At 46.5% G+C, this 15,263-nt stretch overlaps 1 protein-coding gene across 1 annotated transcript; it reads right to left on the reverse strand.

The window, feature by feature from the left end:
• Positions 1–8,529: 8,529 nt before the first annotated feature.
• Positions 8,530–14,641, reverse strand: Arl2 (ADP ribosylation factor like GTPase 2). Its single transcript, XM_051193767.1, has 5 exons — positions 14,475–14,641; positions 12,353–12,463; positions 12,102–12,264; positions 10,717–10,797; positions 8,530–8,952 (listed from the first exon to the last, which is right to left on the reverse strand). The coding sequence occupies exons 1-5, from the start codon at positions 14,537–14,539 to the stop codon at positions 8,818–8,820; spliced, it is 555 nt and encodes a 184-aa protein (XP_051049724.1). The 5' UTR covers positions 14,540–14,641; the 3' UTR covers positions 8,530–8,817.
• Positions 14,642–15,263: the final 622 nt, after the last annotated feature.

A 15,263-nucleotide genomic window follows, 5' to 3' on the forward strand; every position in this document is an offset into this window, starting at 1 on the left:
ATAAGAAACTCAGGTTAATAGTTAATCATCTATTAACAATCAAACTTGTAGTCATGTTAGTGTGTCTTCAAGGTCATATAGGGATATATATTTTAGATAGTGCCACCAGCTAGGTATGGGGGTCCCTGGGACAAGGGTTCTTGAAGACTAGGTAGGTAAGGATTCGGCGGTGACAAACAGAAAGAAACACAGAGGCAATTTGAATCTGAGTGTATTTTGCAGCTTTCAAGCAAGGCTTTTTATCCAGGATAAAGAATAGCTTCTCAGAGATTGTGTTCCCTGAAGCAAATCCAGATAGAACAAATGACATCATCGTTGTTAGGCATAGTAACATACAACTTATTCAATGCTAACAATAAATCAGAAAATCATTCACGGCTAAAACCACAACTAAACACCTATTTTCCAAGATCAGGTTAATAATTTTTTATGGTCAGTTATTGTTTAACATTTGTTGCCTAGCTCTAAGAATCTTTGAAATATTGAACTATTTTGACTTTTTCTTATCAAAAACTTTCTTTACTAAATGTTTAAACCTACTCTCATTACACATGTAATTTTATTGTTGGGAAAGTTTTCATCAATACTATTTGTACTTATGTGAATGACGTGAATGATTTGAAAAGTGCTGGTTTTCCTGGAGATGAGGTCATGGTCAGTGACCAAGTCTCAGGGGACGGTTTCTCATTTGTATCTTTTGTTTAAAATGTCAGCATAGGCTTTCAGGAAACATTTCTTTAATATGAGAAAAGAATAGAAGAGCAGATATTGTCATGAGAACTGCAGCTCAAGAGTCCCACCTTTGCCAGGAGACTTCCTTCTGTTGAAGTTATCACCTCAGTCTTTGGAACTTGTCACACAGAATCTACTGGATTTGGTGTGGCATCTCTCCCTTTCTTTACTGAAGCTCGTAGATATTTCTTTTGGCTGTAGAAATGGAGGGAAAAGACTAGGTGGAAGACAATTAGGAGAATAAGGAAAAGAATTATTCCTGAAGCCATGGCAACAATAATATTCCAATGTAGCCAATTAACAGGATTTAATGACTATAAACCAGAATTTAAGGACTGAGCTAAATCTTTTAAACCAGTAGATTCAACATATGCTTTACTCATAGCAGATATTTGGGTTTGTAATTGAGTCATATCATGAGCAATATCATTTTTCCAAATTCCCAACAAATGATTTTTGTTAAATTCCAACCATGGCTCTTATTATAAGGTAATGGCATTACACATATGTATTTAAAGCTGGCATGACATCTGGCAAAAAGCCGAACTTTAATAAGATAGCCTTCAAATACTTCAGATACTTAAAAAAATATGGCATTTAAGATGTTTTAGAAGGACTGGAGATATGGCTTAGCAGTTAAGAGCACTTCCTGTTCTTCCAAAGGACCTGAGTTTAATTCCCAACAACCATCTGTAATGAGATCTGGTGCCCTCTTCTGGCTTGCAGGTATACATGCAAGCAGAATACTGTATACATAATAAATCTGAAAAAAAAAAAAAAGATGTTTTAATAACATAAAGCTTTTCATGACAGTGAGACACTTTTGCTCCTGCCAGCACCAATACACTTCAAAAAAGGATAATGGGCATTGAAGAACCTCCAAATGGAGTTTGCTTTTATTGGGGCATAGTTACCTATTTGTTCAACTGCTGATAGTATGCTATCCCAACTGGACAAGCAAGATACAAAAGAAAGCAACTGCCAAACTTTGCCAAGATAAAGTGTAACAATCCTTCAAAGTTCCTGCTACACAGAAAAGTCTGTCAGATATTCTAGGCCTGTAGGCCAAAGATGATTCACTAACATTACAGAGGAACCTTGGTTGAGTCTCCGGGAAGCCAGATGTCTCTGTCCTTTCTATGGTTTTGGAAGTTGCTTGCTCTGTACTTCCTGATACTCAGGTAATATATCCTTCTTGGATCTCTGATGGGGATTGAAAACTATGTAGAATACAGTTTTATTTGTTACCACATTCAGGAAAAAAACTTACACAAGAGATATAAAATTTATAAGGTTGAGTAACATAAGAGCTCAAGTTGCTTAGCTAAGAAGATGTTTTTAGGCATAAAAGATATTTTTAGGATGATAATATAAATTTTGATAGAAAATGGTTTAGGCTAGGTGTTAGTGCACACACCTTTAATCCCAGCACTCAGGCTGCAGAGGCAGGCAGATCTCTGTGAGTTTGAAGCCAGCCTGGTCTACAGAGCAAGTTCCAGGACAGTCAGAGCTGTTACACAGAGAAACCCTGTCTCAAAAAACAAACAAACAAAAACAAACAAACAAAAGTTTAGGTATAAAACTTTGGACTCACTAAGATAGGATAGATAATATGGCACTTTTTCTGAATTTGCCAAATGCATGTAGACTAAATGGACTCACTAAGATAGGATAGATAATATGGCACTTTTTCTGAATTTGCCAAATACATGTAGACTAAGCATTGTGAATGTAATTTTTACTTAATACTTGTTCTTATTGTATATAGTTTTACTATATTAGAATTAAAACCTTTCCTTTCTATTTAGACAAAGGGAAAATGTTGTAGAATATTTGTACACTGTGAAAATATATTGCTGTGATTGGTGTAATAGAAAACGCAACAGCCAATAGCTAGGAAGGAGGTATAGGTGGGATTTCCCAGGAGAGAAAGAAAGAAAGAGGAGGAGGGATTTAGGGTGGGGGAGACACCAAGAGATATGGAGAGGAAACAGGAGGTGCCAGATGGAAGGGAGGTTATGTGATAGAATGTAGGTTAATTTAAGTTTTAGGAGTTAGTTAGGAACAAGCCTAAGCTACAGGCCAAGCTTTCATAATGAATAATAACTCTCCCTGTCACTATTTGTGAGCTGGCTGGTAGGACAGAAAAAGACTTATTAACACTGGGTGTTGGTGGCACATGCCTTTAATCCCAGCACTTGGGAGGCAGAGGCAGGCAGATCTCTGTGAATTTGAGGTCAGCCTGGTCTACAAAGCTACAGGGAAACCCTATTTGGAAAAATGAATGAATGAATGAATGAATGAATGAATGAATGAATAATAAAAAAGACTCATTACAAGTATCACCACATTTCCCTCCCTTAACTGCTTGAACTTAGGTTTTCATGTATGGAAAAGGGTACTTGTTGTATGTAGCTTTGTCAAACAGGACTAGATTGTTGAGCTTGTCTTGAACTTTGCCTTTGGACCACTTCTTTTTGGCCTTGCCACCAGACTTATTTACTATGTCTTTGTCTTTCTTGGACAACTTTCTTCTCATCATCCTTATGCAGCATGATGAAGCTCTGAGAGTGGCAACAACCACTGCAGCATCCCTGAGATGTCAGGGGTGGGGGATGGCTTGTAACAGTATCTACTGTAACAGAGTGGATCAAGGGGCATTTGGGCAGAACACAGGAATGGTGATAATCAAATTGGTGAGAAAGATATCGACAGTGTTATCACTAGGCACATAGATTCCAGTGTTGAACCCTAATTCCGGGGTCCTGATGGGCCGGTGGGAGAGCTCTGCGACACAGACACCAAACCAGGAAATGCAACAAGCAAGAGACGTTTATTAAATGAGTGCGCGCTCGGGTGCCAGCAATCTGGGGGAAAGCTGCCCATTCCTCAGAGGGCCCAGGTCCTTTTTAAAGAGTGCAAAGTGGCATACATTCATGGGACACAAAGGTGATTGATTACAAAGTATAATTACAAAGTACAAAGTATAATTTCATGTTTGAGAGATCACCCAGGTGTGACCTGTTCTTCTTTAAAGGAAAATAACAGAATGACTTGGAGAGACCCCAGACTGTCCGTTGGTCAGGTATGACCTGGACACCCGTTTATCTGGAACCATCTGTTCCAGGGTTGGGGTCCATTTCCTTGATGTGGGCCACAACCTGGGAGAGACTTCACAAAAGATTGATGATTCAGTTACTAGCCCTATTTAACAGAATCAGCCTAGCATGATTAGCCCCATCACCATAGTAACTTTCTTGTTCTCATAATTTCTGTCTTTTCCTCCCATATCAATGTCCATTTTTTATGATTTTCTATATTCCACTTACAAGAATTATTCTTCTGCCCCTTTCCCACAACCTTACTCTACAGATTAAAAGCTTTTATTTCTTTCACCAGCATATTGTGCCAGAAATCCCATCTTCAAATGGGAAAGAGTAGATGAAAGAACCACTTCAAACTCTGAGGAGATGCTGGGCAAAATAGCACATATGTTTAATCCCAGCACTTGGGAGTCAGAGGCAAGTGGATCTCTATGAGTTCTAGGCCAGCCTGGTCTATAAAGGGAGCTCCAAACAGCCAGAGTTATATAAAAGACCCCGTCTAAAAAAACAAAACAAAATAAAATCTGAGGTGGTTTGTCTCAGTCAGTGTTCTATTGCTGTGAAGAGACACCACAACCATGGTAACTCTTATTTTAAAAAAGTGTTTAACTGGGACTTGCATACAGTTTCAGAGGTTTAGTCCATTATCACCATGGTGGGAAGCAGGGTGGCACACAGGCAGACCAGGTGCTGGAGACGGGCTGAGAGTTCCACATGGAGATCCACGGGCAGCAGGGGGAGAGGCACTGGGCTCAGCATGATGGTTTTTCAAGACAAGAGTTTCTCTATGCTTTGGAGCCTGTCCTGGACAGGCTTGTAGACCAGAAGCTGGTCTGGCACTCACAGAGATCTGCCTTCCTCTACCTCCTGAGTTCTGGGACTAAAGGCGTGTGCCACCACCAGCCCGGCTAGCATGGGCTTTTGAAACATCAAAGCCTACCACCAGTGACACACTTCCTCTAATAAGGTGTGTCACACTTCTTAATCCTTTTCAAATAGTGCTACTCCCTAATGACTAAGCATTCACATATATGAGCCTATGGAGGCCATTCTTATTTAAACCACCATAAAGCTGCTGAGGTGGGAAAAGCCCCAAAACTTGGCTAAACCAAAAGCTGATTATGTGTCCACTGTCACGGGTGATAGGCCCCTGTGGAAATTAGAGTAGCAAATCCCTTATGACCATCACTGGTGCTCAGGATACAGAGGCAGTGCAGGACCCTGGCCCATCACTCCCCCACCCCACCCACCTCGGGCAGACTTTGACTGAGGCTGTGGTGAGTGTGAATCTGAAGGGTGGGGTTGCAAATGCTCTGTCTTGGCTTAGCACTAGATAGGAGATGACTAACTGGCATTAACAGAATGAATCCCACTGAGCCACTCATCTTGGGAGCAAAAAGGATTGCTAGGGGGCTGGACACAAGACTCAGTGATTAAAGAGTGCTTGCTACTCTTCTATAGGACCAGAGTTCAGAACCTAGCACCCATGCCTGGCAGCTCACAACTGCCTGTAATTGCAGCTCTCCCTCTCCTGGTCTCTTTAGACACATGTGGCACACACAAATATAAAATAAATTTTAAAAGAAAACAAGTTTGGAAAGGGGTGAGGTGTGGTGGCCTTTAAGCCCAGCACTCAGGAGGCAGAGATGAGCTGATCTCTGCATCCAAGCTTGGTCTACACAGGAAGTTCCAGGCCAGTCAGTGTTACCTAGTGAGGTAGTTAGTGATACCTTATCTCCAAGCAAGCAAACAACAACAAATAACCCCAAAACAACACACACACACACACACACACACACACACACACACACACACACACACGATTTTGAGGCAGGACCTCACCTAACCTCAGCTGGCCTCAAGCTCCCTGTGTAGCTATCCTCTTGCCTCCACTCCCGAGGACTGGAATTACAGGTTGTTGGACCCTAATTCTGGGGTCCTGATGGGCCCATGGGAGAGTCCCGAGGCACAAACACCAAAACAAGCAAGAGGTGTTTTTTGAACGAGTGCACTTGGGTGTCAGCAACCCGGGCAAAGCTGCACACCCCTAAAGGGTGTAGGCTCCTTTTTATAGAGACAAGCCGCAAATCAGCATACATGCATGGGGCACAAGGTGATTGATTACAAAGTATGATCTCATGTTTGAGAGATCATCCAGGTATGACCTGTTCCTATTCAAGGGATAAACCATAGAATGACTTGAAAAATCCCCAGACTGTCCATTGGCCAGGAGTGACCCAGACAGGGCTGTTTATCTGGAATCATTTGTTCCAGGGTTGGGGGCCTATTTCCTTGTTGTGGGCCAAGACCTGTGTGAAACTTTTTTCATACTCTGGCTTTCTCTTGGCTTTACATTTAGAGCCTTCAGTTATTCCACAAAGGTTTGATGATTTAGTAACTAGCCCTGTTTAACAAGATCAGTCTAGCATATAACCACTAGCACCATCACCATAGTAACCTTTCTTGTTCTCGTAATTCCTGTTTTTTCCTCCCATGTCAACATCCATTATGATTTTCATATTCCACTTGCAAGAATTAGTCTCCTGCCCCTTTCTTACATTCTTGCTCTGCAAACTAAAATCTTTCAAGGTATGTCTAGCTTCCCAGTTTTCTTGCCTTGTCCCTGTCCTTGCTGGTGCCAGCTGTTTTGTGCCCATGTTTCCTGCCCATTGACTTTGAGATGAGGGTTCCATCCCAGCACTTGCTCTCTACTCACAGTCCCTTGATGACCATAACCTTGCTATTTTCTGGTCTCTGTTTAATTCACTTCTTCCTGCTGGCTCGAGGCCCAGGAAGCCTAGCATTGGGGTGATTGCATTGTAGCAGTGGCTGAATGCTTCCCATTGCTTCAAATCACAACCATACTTGACCCTTACCCAATGCTCATGATGCCCTGACACCAGCTTATTCCTATTTTAGCAGGTGCTGATGTTATCTTTCCCTAGACAGTCAAAGCCCAGATGGGTTAGGTAGTGCTGTCAGCATTACTGAGTGTGAAGCAGGGACATGGGTGTTTCTGGGCCCTGGGTGTGTTTGTTCATAACAGGGCTGAGAACATGCAGACCTCAGGTTGTGGAGAAAAGATCCTACCATCTGATAAAGCTGAAGACCTTATCTCAACACACAAATACACACTACAGAGGTTGGAGCCAGAGTGCTTTTTAAAATAACAAGCCAGCTCGGAGGATGGGGACTTACTGTCCTTATTGCCATCTACCACAAACTTAAGCCTTTTCTATGATTTTTGACAGGACAGGATGAGGCTTCCAGAGGTTGCTTTGGCTAAGGACAGCAAGCATGCTAATCTAAAAGAAAACTGATCCAAACAAGGCTGTTTGCTGGTGTCTAGTTATTTTATGATCAATTCTTTTCCATGTTCTGGCTGTCATCACTCCTGGAGTGACTTTCTCCAGAGCCCAAGACAAGAGTGTGTTGCTAGATATCTTGGTGTGCAATTTAATCAGCACTAAGGAAGCTGTGCAAACCTGTAATCCCAGTGCTGGAGACACTGAGGCAGACCATGAATGAGTTCCAGGCCAGCCTGTGTTACCCAGAGAGATTCCAACTAAAACAAGAGAAAAATTAAAGAAAAATCATTTTGAGAAAGATGGGAGAGAAGGGAACAGGAGAGCAGGGGAGAACTTGTTTTGGGGGAGCTGAGTCTGGACAAGGAAAGCTCTTTAAATCCCTCAGCAGTTCTACCCAGTGTCTGGAGAGGACAGACTGTTCTGGAGGACAGTTTCTGTTCTGATGCCTGTGTTCCTCCTTCCTGAGGGTCCAGGTTAAAACTCATGGCTCTGGCTCTCTGGAGGTGGCATGGGTGGAGCTCAAGTTTAGTGTGTCATCACTTCCCTTTAGGTAACTGCCCTACCCCCTAGGACATAGCCCATTGGGCTTGGTGGCATCAGGACTTTGAGAAACTGGCAGGACCCCCGGACAAACAAGCCAGTATCTGCCTTGGGCATTTCTATTTCAAGCATAAGCCACAATAGGAGGCAAGATCTGGACTTACACAAGAGGTGGCAGGTGGGAGGCTTTGAGACAGTCATTTACCTTGCTAGAGGCTCAGCTTGCCCCATGGAAGGGATGCTTAAGTCTTTTGAACAGGGCTGACCCTGCACTGAACTGTGGGTAGCTCTTGGTAGAGCCATCCCTGGCTGAAAATAGTCTAGCTAGGCGGTTGAGGCCCTACTAGTTTTAGTCATCTCTGAATGATATAGCTAGCCATCTTCCCACTTCCCGAACAACCCAACTTGTTAGGAATATCTGTTTGATCCGTCCTCCTATAGCTGGGCAAGTTGCCCACTGCCCAAGTTTTGCTGGTTGCACTGGCAAGCTAGGAACTGAATTTAAACTACCTGTGAGCCCCACCTAGGCTGGGGCAGGGAGTGAGTCTGATTTTTTTTTTTTTTTTTTTTTTTTTTTGTACTTTATACTGATGAAGGCAGATGTTTCTCTAGGGAACTTCCAACCCCTTCTTCTCAAACCTTTCTCTTCCCCCCAGATTCCCTATTTTAATGTAACCTTCAAAAAGACTACTTGGTCTCTTGCAGATGGAACCAGATAGCCCTGTTTCCATGCTCTGCACATTTCTTTGATAAAACCACAATATACCTCTGCTATGATCTGTCCCCTCTGGACTCAAGCATTCCAGGTGGGGACTAGTTAGTGACACACAAATGGTTCAGCCAGGAACTGGGAAAGGAGTGCTTTATTCTCACTGCTGGACAGAGGCGACATCCAGGACCTTGTAGCAGCATGTAGTCCCTCCCAGTCCAACCTTTCCTTTTGGCATGGCAGCTGCAGGCCACTTCAGGAGCCAGGGTGACAGCCCGCGCATGGGCCGGGAGCAGCAGTGGGCAGCAGTAGCAGGTCACGGCAGGGTTGGGAGTGTTAGTCTGGCCGGCTGGTGCCTGTCCCCCTAGCTGGTGTCTGATGAGGGGTAAGGGCCTGCACAGTGGGCTGGGGACCCTGAAGAAGCTCACTCAGCAGTAAAGACACGACTGGAAATGTCATCGAGGAGCCAGTCGATGCCAGGCAGCAGATCCTCCCCGGTGACAGCACTGCAGCCCTGGATGCGCCAGTGATGGCTGCGGATGGAGGCCAGGTCCAGGGCCTGGGGACACAAAGGACTGGTGGGACCAGCAGGTCTTTGCCTGTCCTTTCCCAGTCACCCAATGGGAGACTCTAACTGCACTCCAGTGCCACCCCTCAGTGACATAAAATCAACATGGGCTGCTGAGAGTTTGCTAGGAGCCAGACAGTTTGCAGAGACCACAGAGGTCATCTGTTTCTTGCTAAGGCCTCCTGATCCACGGACAGTGAGGTCCATTTTACCAGGCTCTGCAACCTTCCACATCACACAGCTAGTTAAGGAATGGTGGTGCATGCCTACAGTGCAGTACACAGGAGGGGGAGGCAGGAGGTTAATGCCACTTGTCTCAAACAATTAAGATTCTAAGCCTGGGGTCCATGTGCTCTGGCTTAAGTCAGCTTTCCTGTGAGTTTCTCCAACATGGCTTTGACTCCTTTGCTCATCCCTCCTCCCTCTCTACAACTGGATTCCAGCAATCTGGCTCATTGCTTAGGTGTGGGTGCCTGCTTCTGCTTCCATCAGCAAGTGTACAAATGGACCTTGGGAGCCCATTTCCTGTGGAGGGATTACTCTTTCAGCCCAGATACTCGGAGACGGGCCTAGGCCCTCCTCCAAATGATGTGACAGACTTAGATGATCCCCCATGGAAGGCCTCACTGTCCTTGGGGAGTGGGTGGATGGTGGAATGGGAGGGAGAGGGAACTGGGACTGATATGTAAAATATGATAGTTTCTAATTTAAAAAAGCCCCTCTCCCCAAAAAAGATCCTAAGCCTGTTAGACAAGCAGTTAAGATTCAACTATGGCTCCAGGGCTAGGTCAGCATGAAGCACAGTCCTGGCTTGTTTACCTACTATGTGACATTGGCAGGTTACTTATTCTTTGCCCCTGCACCTTTTGTACAGTGACAGTCATTTCTCCCTCATGAAATTGTTGTATGAAGGAAGAATAAGAATGTGAATTCACGCAGAGAGCATCGAAATAGGAAGCACTCACTGCAGGCTGGCTGCTAGAACCCTGGGAAGTGATCTATTTACAGGTCTGCCTGCTCCCAGACTGGGGGCCACTCTACCTTATTAATCGTCAACTTCTGGGAGTCCTGCCTACATCTTGACACACGGCAGGAGCTAATAAGTGCTTTTAAAACCAACCATTAGCTAGGTATGGAGGTGCAGGCTTAAAGTTCCAGGCGGGAGGACTGCTTTTGAGTCTGAGACCAGCTTGGGCTACATTGTGTGTTCTAGGCCAGCCTAGGCTACAGAAACCCAGTCTCAAAAGTAAGTAAAAAAATATATTGGCTTGGGGGCGTGGCTCTAATTGTAAAGTGCTTGCCTAGCATGCACAAGGCTCTGGGAACAAACAGCAGCACTGCAGAAACAGACAGTGTGGTTCACACCTTAACCAGGTGGAGGCAGGAAGATGAACAGTTCAGAGCATCCTAGTAAGTCTGAGGAGGCCTGCTAGCGCTGTCGAAACCCAGTTTCAAAAAACCAAAAATAATAAAGTTAAAAATAATAAAGTACACTGGGCACTGGTAGTGGCGCATGCCTTTAACCCAGCTCTCCGGAGGTGGAGGCAGGGGGATCTCTGTGAGTCTGAAGCCAGCTTGGTCTACAGAGTGAGTTCCAGGACAGGCTTCACAGCTACACAGGTCTTCAAAAACAAAAAAACAAAACAAAAACAAAAACAAACAAACAAAAAAACAAAAACAACAACAACAATAATAATAATAATAAAGCATTAATGACCTTCAGTTTTAATGTGCCTGCATCAGAGCCTGACTCACCTCCTGAATAGCGCTAGAGGACAGTGCTCCAGGCAGGTCCTGCTTGTTTGCGAAGATGAGGAGGGTTGCTCCAGCCAGGCGCTGGGGAAAGAGAAGATGGGTCTGGGGCTGGGAGGGTTAGAGTACAGGCTGATCCCTTCTCTACAAGCCATGGGGTCAGTGGTCAGCATGCAGGGTTAGGAGCAGGGGCCCATGGTTGTCAAGGAGCCCCAGGTGGCATAGGCAAAGCAGACAGAGGTGCAGATACTACCACCTAGTGGGCATCTCTGCCCTCCATGCCTCAGTTTCATCTTCTATAATCAGGGTGAGGGTGTTGCTCACAAAGATCCCTGAGCCCTCTGTAGCTCCGGCCATGTGCAGAAAGCACAAGCATGTTGGGGGCTGCCCTGGGGACTTTAGGATAACTCCTCTTGCCCTTCCAGTTCACAGAATCCTTAAATTGTACTTCCAGTGGACCGCCCTGTTGGCCTCTTTCTCTACTTATTGCCTTGGATGTGTTTGCAACGGGAACCTCTCCATATGCAAAGAGAACTCCAACTTCTGGACCTAGCGTGCTGGGCCTTGCCTCAGCCTCCGACAACAGTAACCTCTCTAGACCTGTTCAATACTCCAGAAGGGGCTGTGTCTCTGTTAGCCTGACAGTCTCATGCATGCCTGTGTCCTGGCCTTCACCTAACTGAAATGTGGCCAACACGATGCAAGTCCTGGGACAGACAGAACACATTAATGGAAAAATGGCAGTATCCAAATAAAACTTTTAGCTTAAGATAATGGCAATTCCTGAGCATGGCTTAGTGGTTCCCAACTGTAATCCTTGCAGTCAGGAGGCTAAGGCAGAAGGATGGAGAGTTTGGAGCCAGCTTGGGCTACATAGGGAAACCTGATATCCCCATACACCCCCCCCAAAAAAAATCAACCCTACCAAAATAAATAGCTAATAATGGAGTGTGGTGGCAAAACACAGATAGATAATCCCATTATTTGGGAAGTAGAGGCTGGTGGATCAGGAGATCAAGGCCAGCCTCAGCCAGTTGAGTAAAACCCTGTGACAACAACAAAGGTTGATAATAAATGTCAAGATTAGCCTAATTATAATTTTAGGAATGTGGAAGTTGCTCAGGTAGACTATGTATCTTCCTAAAGCCACACAGTGAAGTTAAGATTCCTATGCAAGCTTCATTGGCTTGCTGAACTTTGCCCCCTCCCTGGTATTGAGGCAGCTCCTGGAGTGATGGGACTGAAACTCAGGGTGGTGAATCAGTAAAACCAAAGAGATGTGAGTCTAGGTCTCAACCCAGGGCCCAGAAGGAACGGACCCCCTCCCTCCCCAAGTGTCTCTGGAGGGAAGTCTCTGGCTTCGCTGCAGGTGAAAGCCCAGGGCGCACCTCCTCCACCAGCAGGCTCTGCAGCTCACGCTGACAGTCCTGCATTCGCTGGCGGTCAGCACTGTCCACCACCCAGATGAGGCCATCTGTGCTCTCAAAGTAGTTCCGCCAGTAGGAGCGCAGAGACTTCTGGCCACCCACATCCCAGATGTTCAGTTTGAATCTGGGAAGTAAGGGGCAACAAGGTCAGGCTGGTCCTGTCCTCCCTGCCTTCCCCAAGCCCCACAGTGGTCCTCAGTGACCCTACTCACCCCCGGTGCTCTAGGGTCTTGATGTTGAAGCCCAATGTTGGGGAGATGGTGTCCACATCTTCCCCGTTGAACTTCTTGAGGATGGTGGTTTTGCCAGCATTGTCCAAGCCACTGGAACATATAGGCTAAGGAGAAGTCCCTGATCTCTGTTGGAGGACATGTCATCACACTACCACTGTCTTAGGGACTAGTATTTGCCTACTGTATATTGAAACAAGTGAAGCATATGCCTGACCCATAACTGACTTGAGATAATTATCATCTCAGCCAACTCAAAGTAACTTCATTTATGCAACAAATATTAAGTGCCTATTATGTGCCAGACCCCCTCAGGTGTTGGTAGACAAAAATCTTCATTCTTATGACACTTAAACTAGTAAAAAAACTAAATAATAGGGTTGGAGAGATGGCTCATCGGGTCTTGCAGAGGACCTGAGTTCAGTTCCCAATACCCACATGGTGGTTCACAACCAAACCCTGTGGGCACCAGGCACTCAACATGGTGCACATACATACATACAGGCAAAATATTTACACACATAAGAAGTCTAAGAAAAAAAATAAAGACTAAACAAAGCAGGAGAGGACAAAGTTGGGTACCTGGGATCCCTGAAACCAGTGACAGACATTCCAGCAAGGAGTGGCTTTCAACACAGGCATCAGATAAGGCTCTGTGGGGTCTTGGCCCAAAATAGATGTGCCCAGTATTCTGAAGGGCCAAGTAAAGTACAAATATCTAGAGGTGGCAACCACCTTAATCTGTTCTGGAATGATCCACAGCCTCTGCTGCAGAGAACTGAGTGAACTCATCAGCAGATGAGAACTTGGGGTGACCACAGTCTGAATTGAAGGATGAGAGGGAAGGGGCAAGCTTTGCATTTAGAACCTCTTCTTGCTCACCTGACCCAAGCCCAGGGGGTGAGCAGAGTACCTCTCATCTGCAGCCCAACTTTAGCCTTGGGAAGCTGGCCATTATTATCCTATCCCTTCTAACACCCACCTGCCCAAATAGAGTCAGGGTTGGTGTCTTCCCAGGAACCTATTCTCTCCTATCTTACTTAGCAAGTGGCTAGAAACCAGGAGTTTGGTCTTGGCTTCACCTTCTCCTTCACATTCTCCTCCAAAGTAGCAGCAAGTCCTACCAGCACTACTGTCACATACTCCCACTTCCATGACCTCACTTTCTCCACCTTGGTCCAAGCCACCATCCCATGAACTTCCCTCTCTCCAGTCACTCTTCACTCCTTGACTTCTCTTGAAGTCTCACTGTCCCCCAGAGCCTTCACACTTGTAGGCCATCTGTCTACGTTTTCCCAGACATCACTATTCAAGTCTTTGCCCAATGGTTACTATCTTCATGGTCTTTGTCCACTCTGGACTGCATTCTTCTCAACCCAAACTACACATTTTATTTATTTGCTTTATAACTTTTTTCTCCTCTTCCGTTATCCACAAGGATAGCTTTTTCATTTCTGCTTTATGGCATTCCCTAACACACACAGTAGGTGATCAATAGCAATCTAATGACCGTCTTTCTCAGAACTGTCTAAAACTGGCACTGGTGGTAAAGTTCGAAGGACACATTAATTTCCCTCTTCTCTACCTGTCAGTTTGTGGATCAAAGATGCTCAGGTGCCAGATACAACACAAGGCAGGTGATGCAGGTGCTAGTTAAGGCAATGGATGGTCGGCAGGGTCCCTGAGTGACAGTTAACCTGTGACCGAGTCCACGCCTACCCTTCAGGGGCCTAGGCAGTCCTCACGACCCTGGGATTCCAACCCAGAAGGAACCGCTAGAGCCTACACGAAGGGGAGGGGGCTCAGCGTTGGGGAGGAGCGGGGTCCACGTTCGACCTGACGTCCGAGTCATCACCACCGCGCCGCGCCTTGCCAGGACACTGGAGACCCTGGTCCAGGGCCGGCCTTCAGGACCACGCCGCTGGGGTTAGCACGCAACCCCCCGTCCCGCAGAGTGGTACGGCCCGCCCCGGCCCCGCGCCGAGCAGTGGTAGCGCCGCGTGAGTGACGCACCACCGGCAGTGAGTACCCACGGCGGCCGCGCCCGCGATCGGCTCCGCCCACCCGTCGGTCCCGCGCGGCCGCTGGGGCGCTCTGAGGATACAGCATGAGCAGCCGCAGCTCTCGCTCTTTCTGCTTCATCTTCTTCAGAATGGTCAGAAGCCCCATGATCCCGTAGCCCCCTCCCGGGCGCCGTTTCTTTCAGTTCCGGGACCCCGCTCCCGACTCCTATTGGCCAGTCTGGTGCTTGGTTCCGCCCTCAACAACACGTGACCGCCGGGGTGTGGGACGTCTCCCCCTGGTGACGCGGAGGTGAAATTGCTGCCTGCTGCATTAACGCTTCCTTCAGGATGTCTGTCTGAGCGTCGGAGGGGACTTGGGTAAAGTCCCCAAACCCTCCGACTCCAAGGCCTCGATCGGGGACGCGAAGCTGACATCTCGAGCTGTATCTCGTTTGTGTAGGGAGAACTCGCGAAGGGATTCGGAGCCAGGAGTCCGAACCTAGTTCCATAAGGGGCTGACTAATCATCCGGGGACCGTAAAATGGCCCGTTGCCGCTCATCATGTAACTTGCATTATTCACATCTGCCAGGGACGGAGAACGGGTTGATTCTGGTCCCGGGCTCTGTCGGAAATGGCTCTGTGCGTTTAGTCAATGGTGACGATGCCCCCTAGGGGCCGTTTCGAAATGTGCAAGCACTAAGGGCTCCTATGGGTTGTTTCAGTGACACACTAGTCAATAGTCATTTAAAGCTCCGAGTTTCCCGCAATGCAGCGGTCAGACCTGCACAAAGGATTGCCGGGAAGCTATCAGGTTGAGAAGCTGGATCCCAGCGTTCGGATAAAACTGGTCGGGCGGTCCGGGCAGTGGTGGCGCATGCCTTTAGTCCCA

This window comes from Phodopus roborovskii, unplaced genomic scaffold (assembly GCF_943737965.1).
Source record: "Phodopus roborovskii unplaced genomic scaffold, PHOROB, whole genome shotgun sequence".
In the NCBI taxonomy this organism is placed as follows: Eukaryota; Metazoa; Chordata; class Mammalia; order Rodentia; family Cricetidae; genus Phodopus; species Phodopus roborovskii.

Bases quoted from the DNA above. Each gene is read 5' to 3' on its own strand.
- Arl2 (XM_051193767.1), bottom strand. From the start codon at position 14,539: ATGGGGCTTCTGACCATTCTGAAGAAGATGAAGCAGAAAGAGCGAGAG. The intron at 12,464-14,474 runs GTATCCTCAGAG...TATATGTTCCAG, and splicing joins GAGCTGCGGCTGCTCATGCT to TGGCTTGGACAATGCTGGCA. The intron at 10,798-12,101 runs GTGCGCCCTGGG...CTCTTTCCCCAG, and splicing joins AGAGCCTGCTGGTGGAGGAG to CGCCTGGCTGGAGCAACCCT.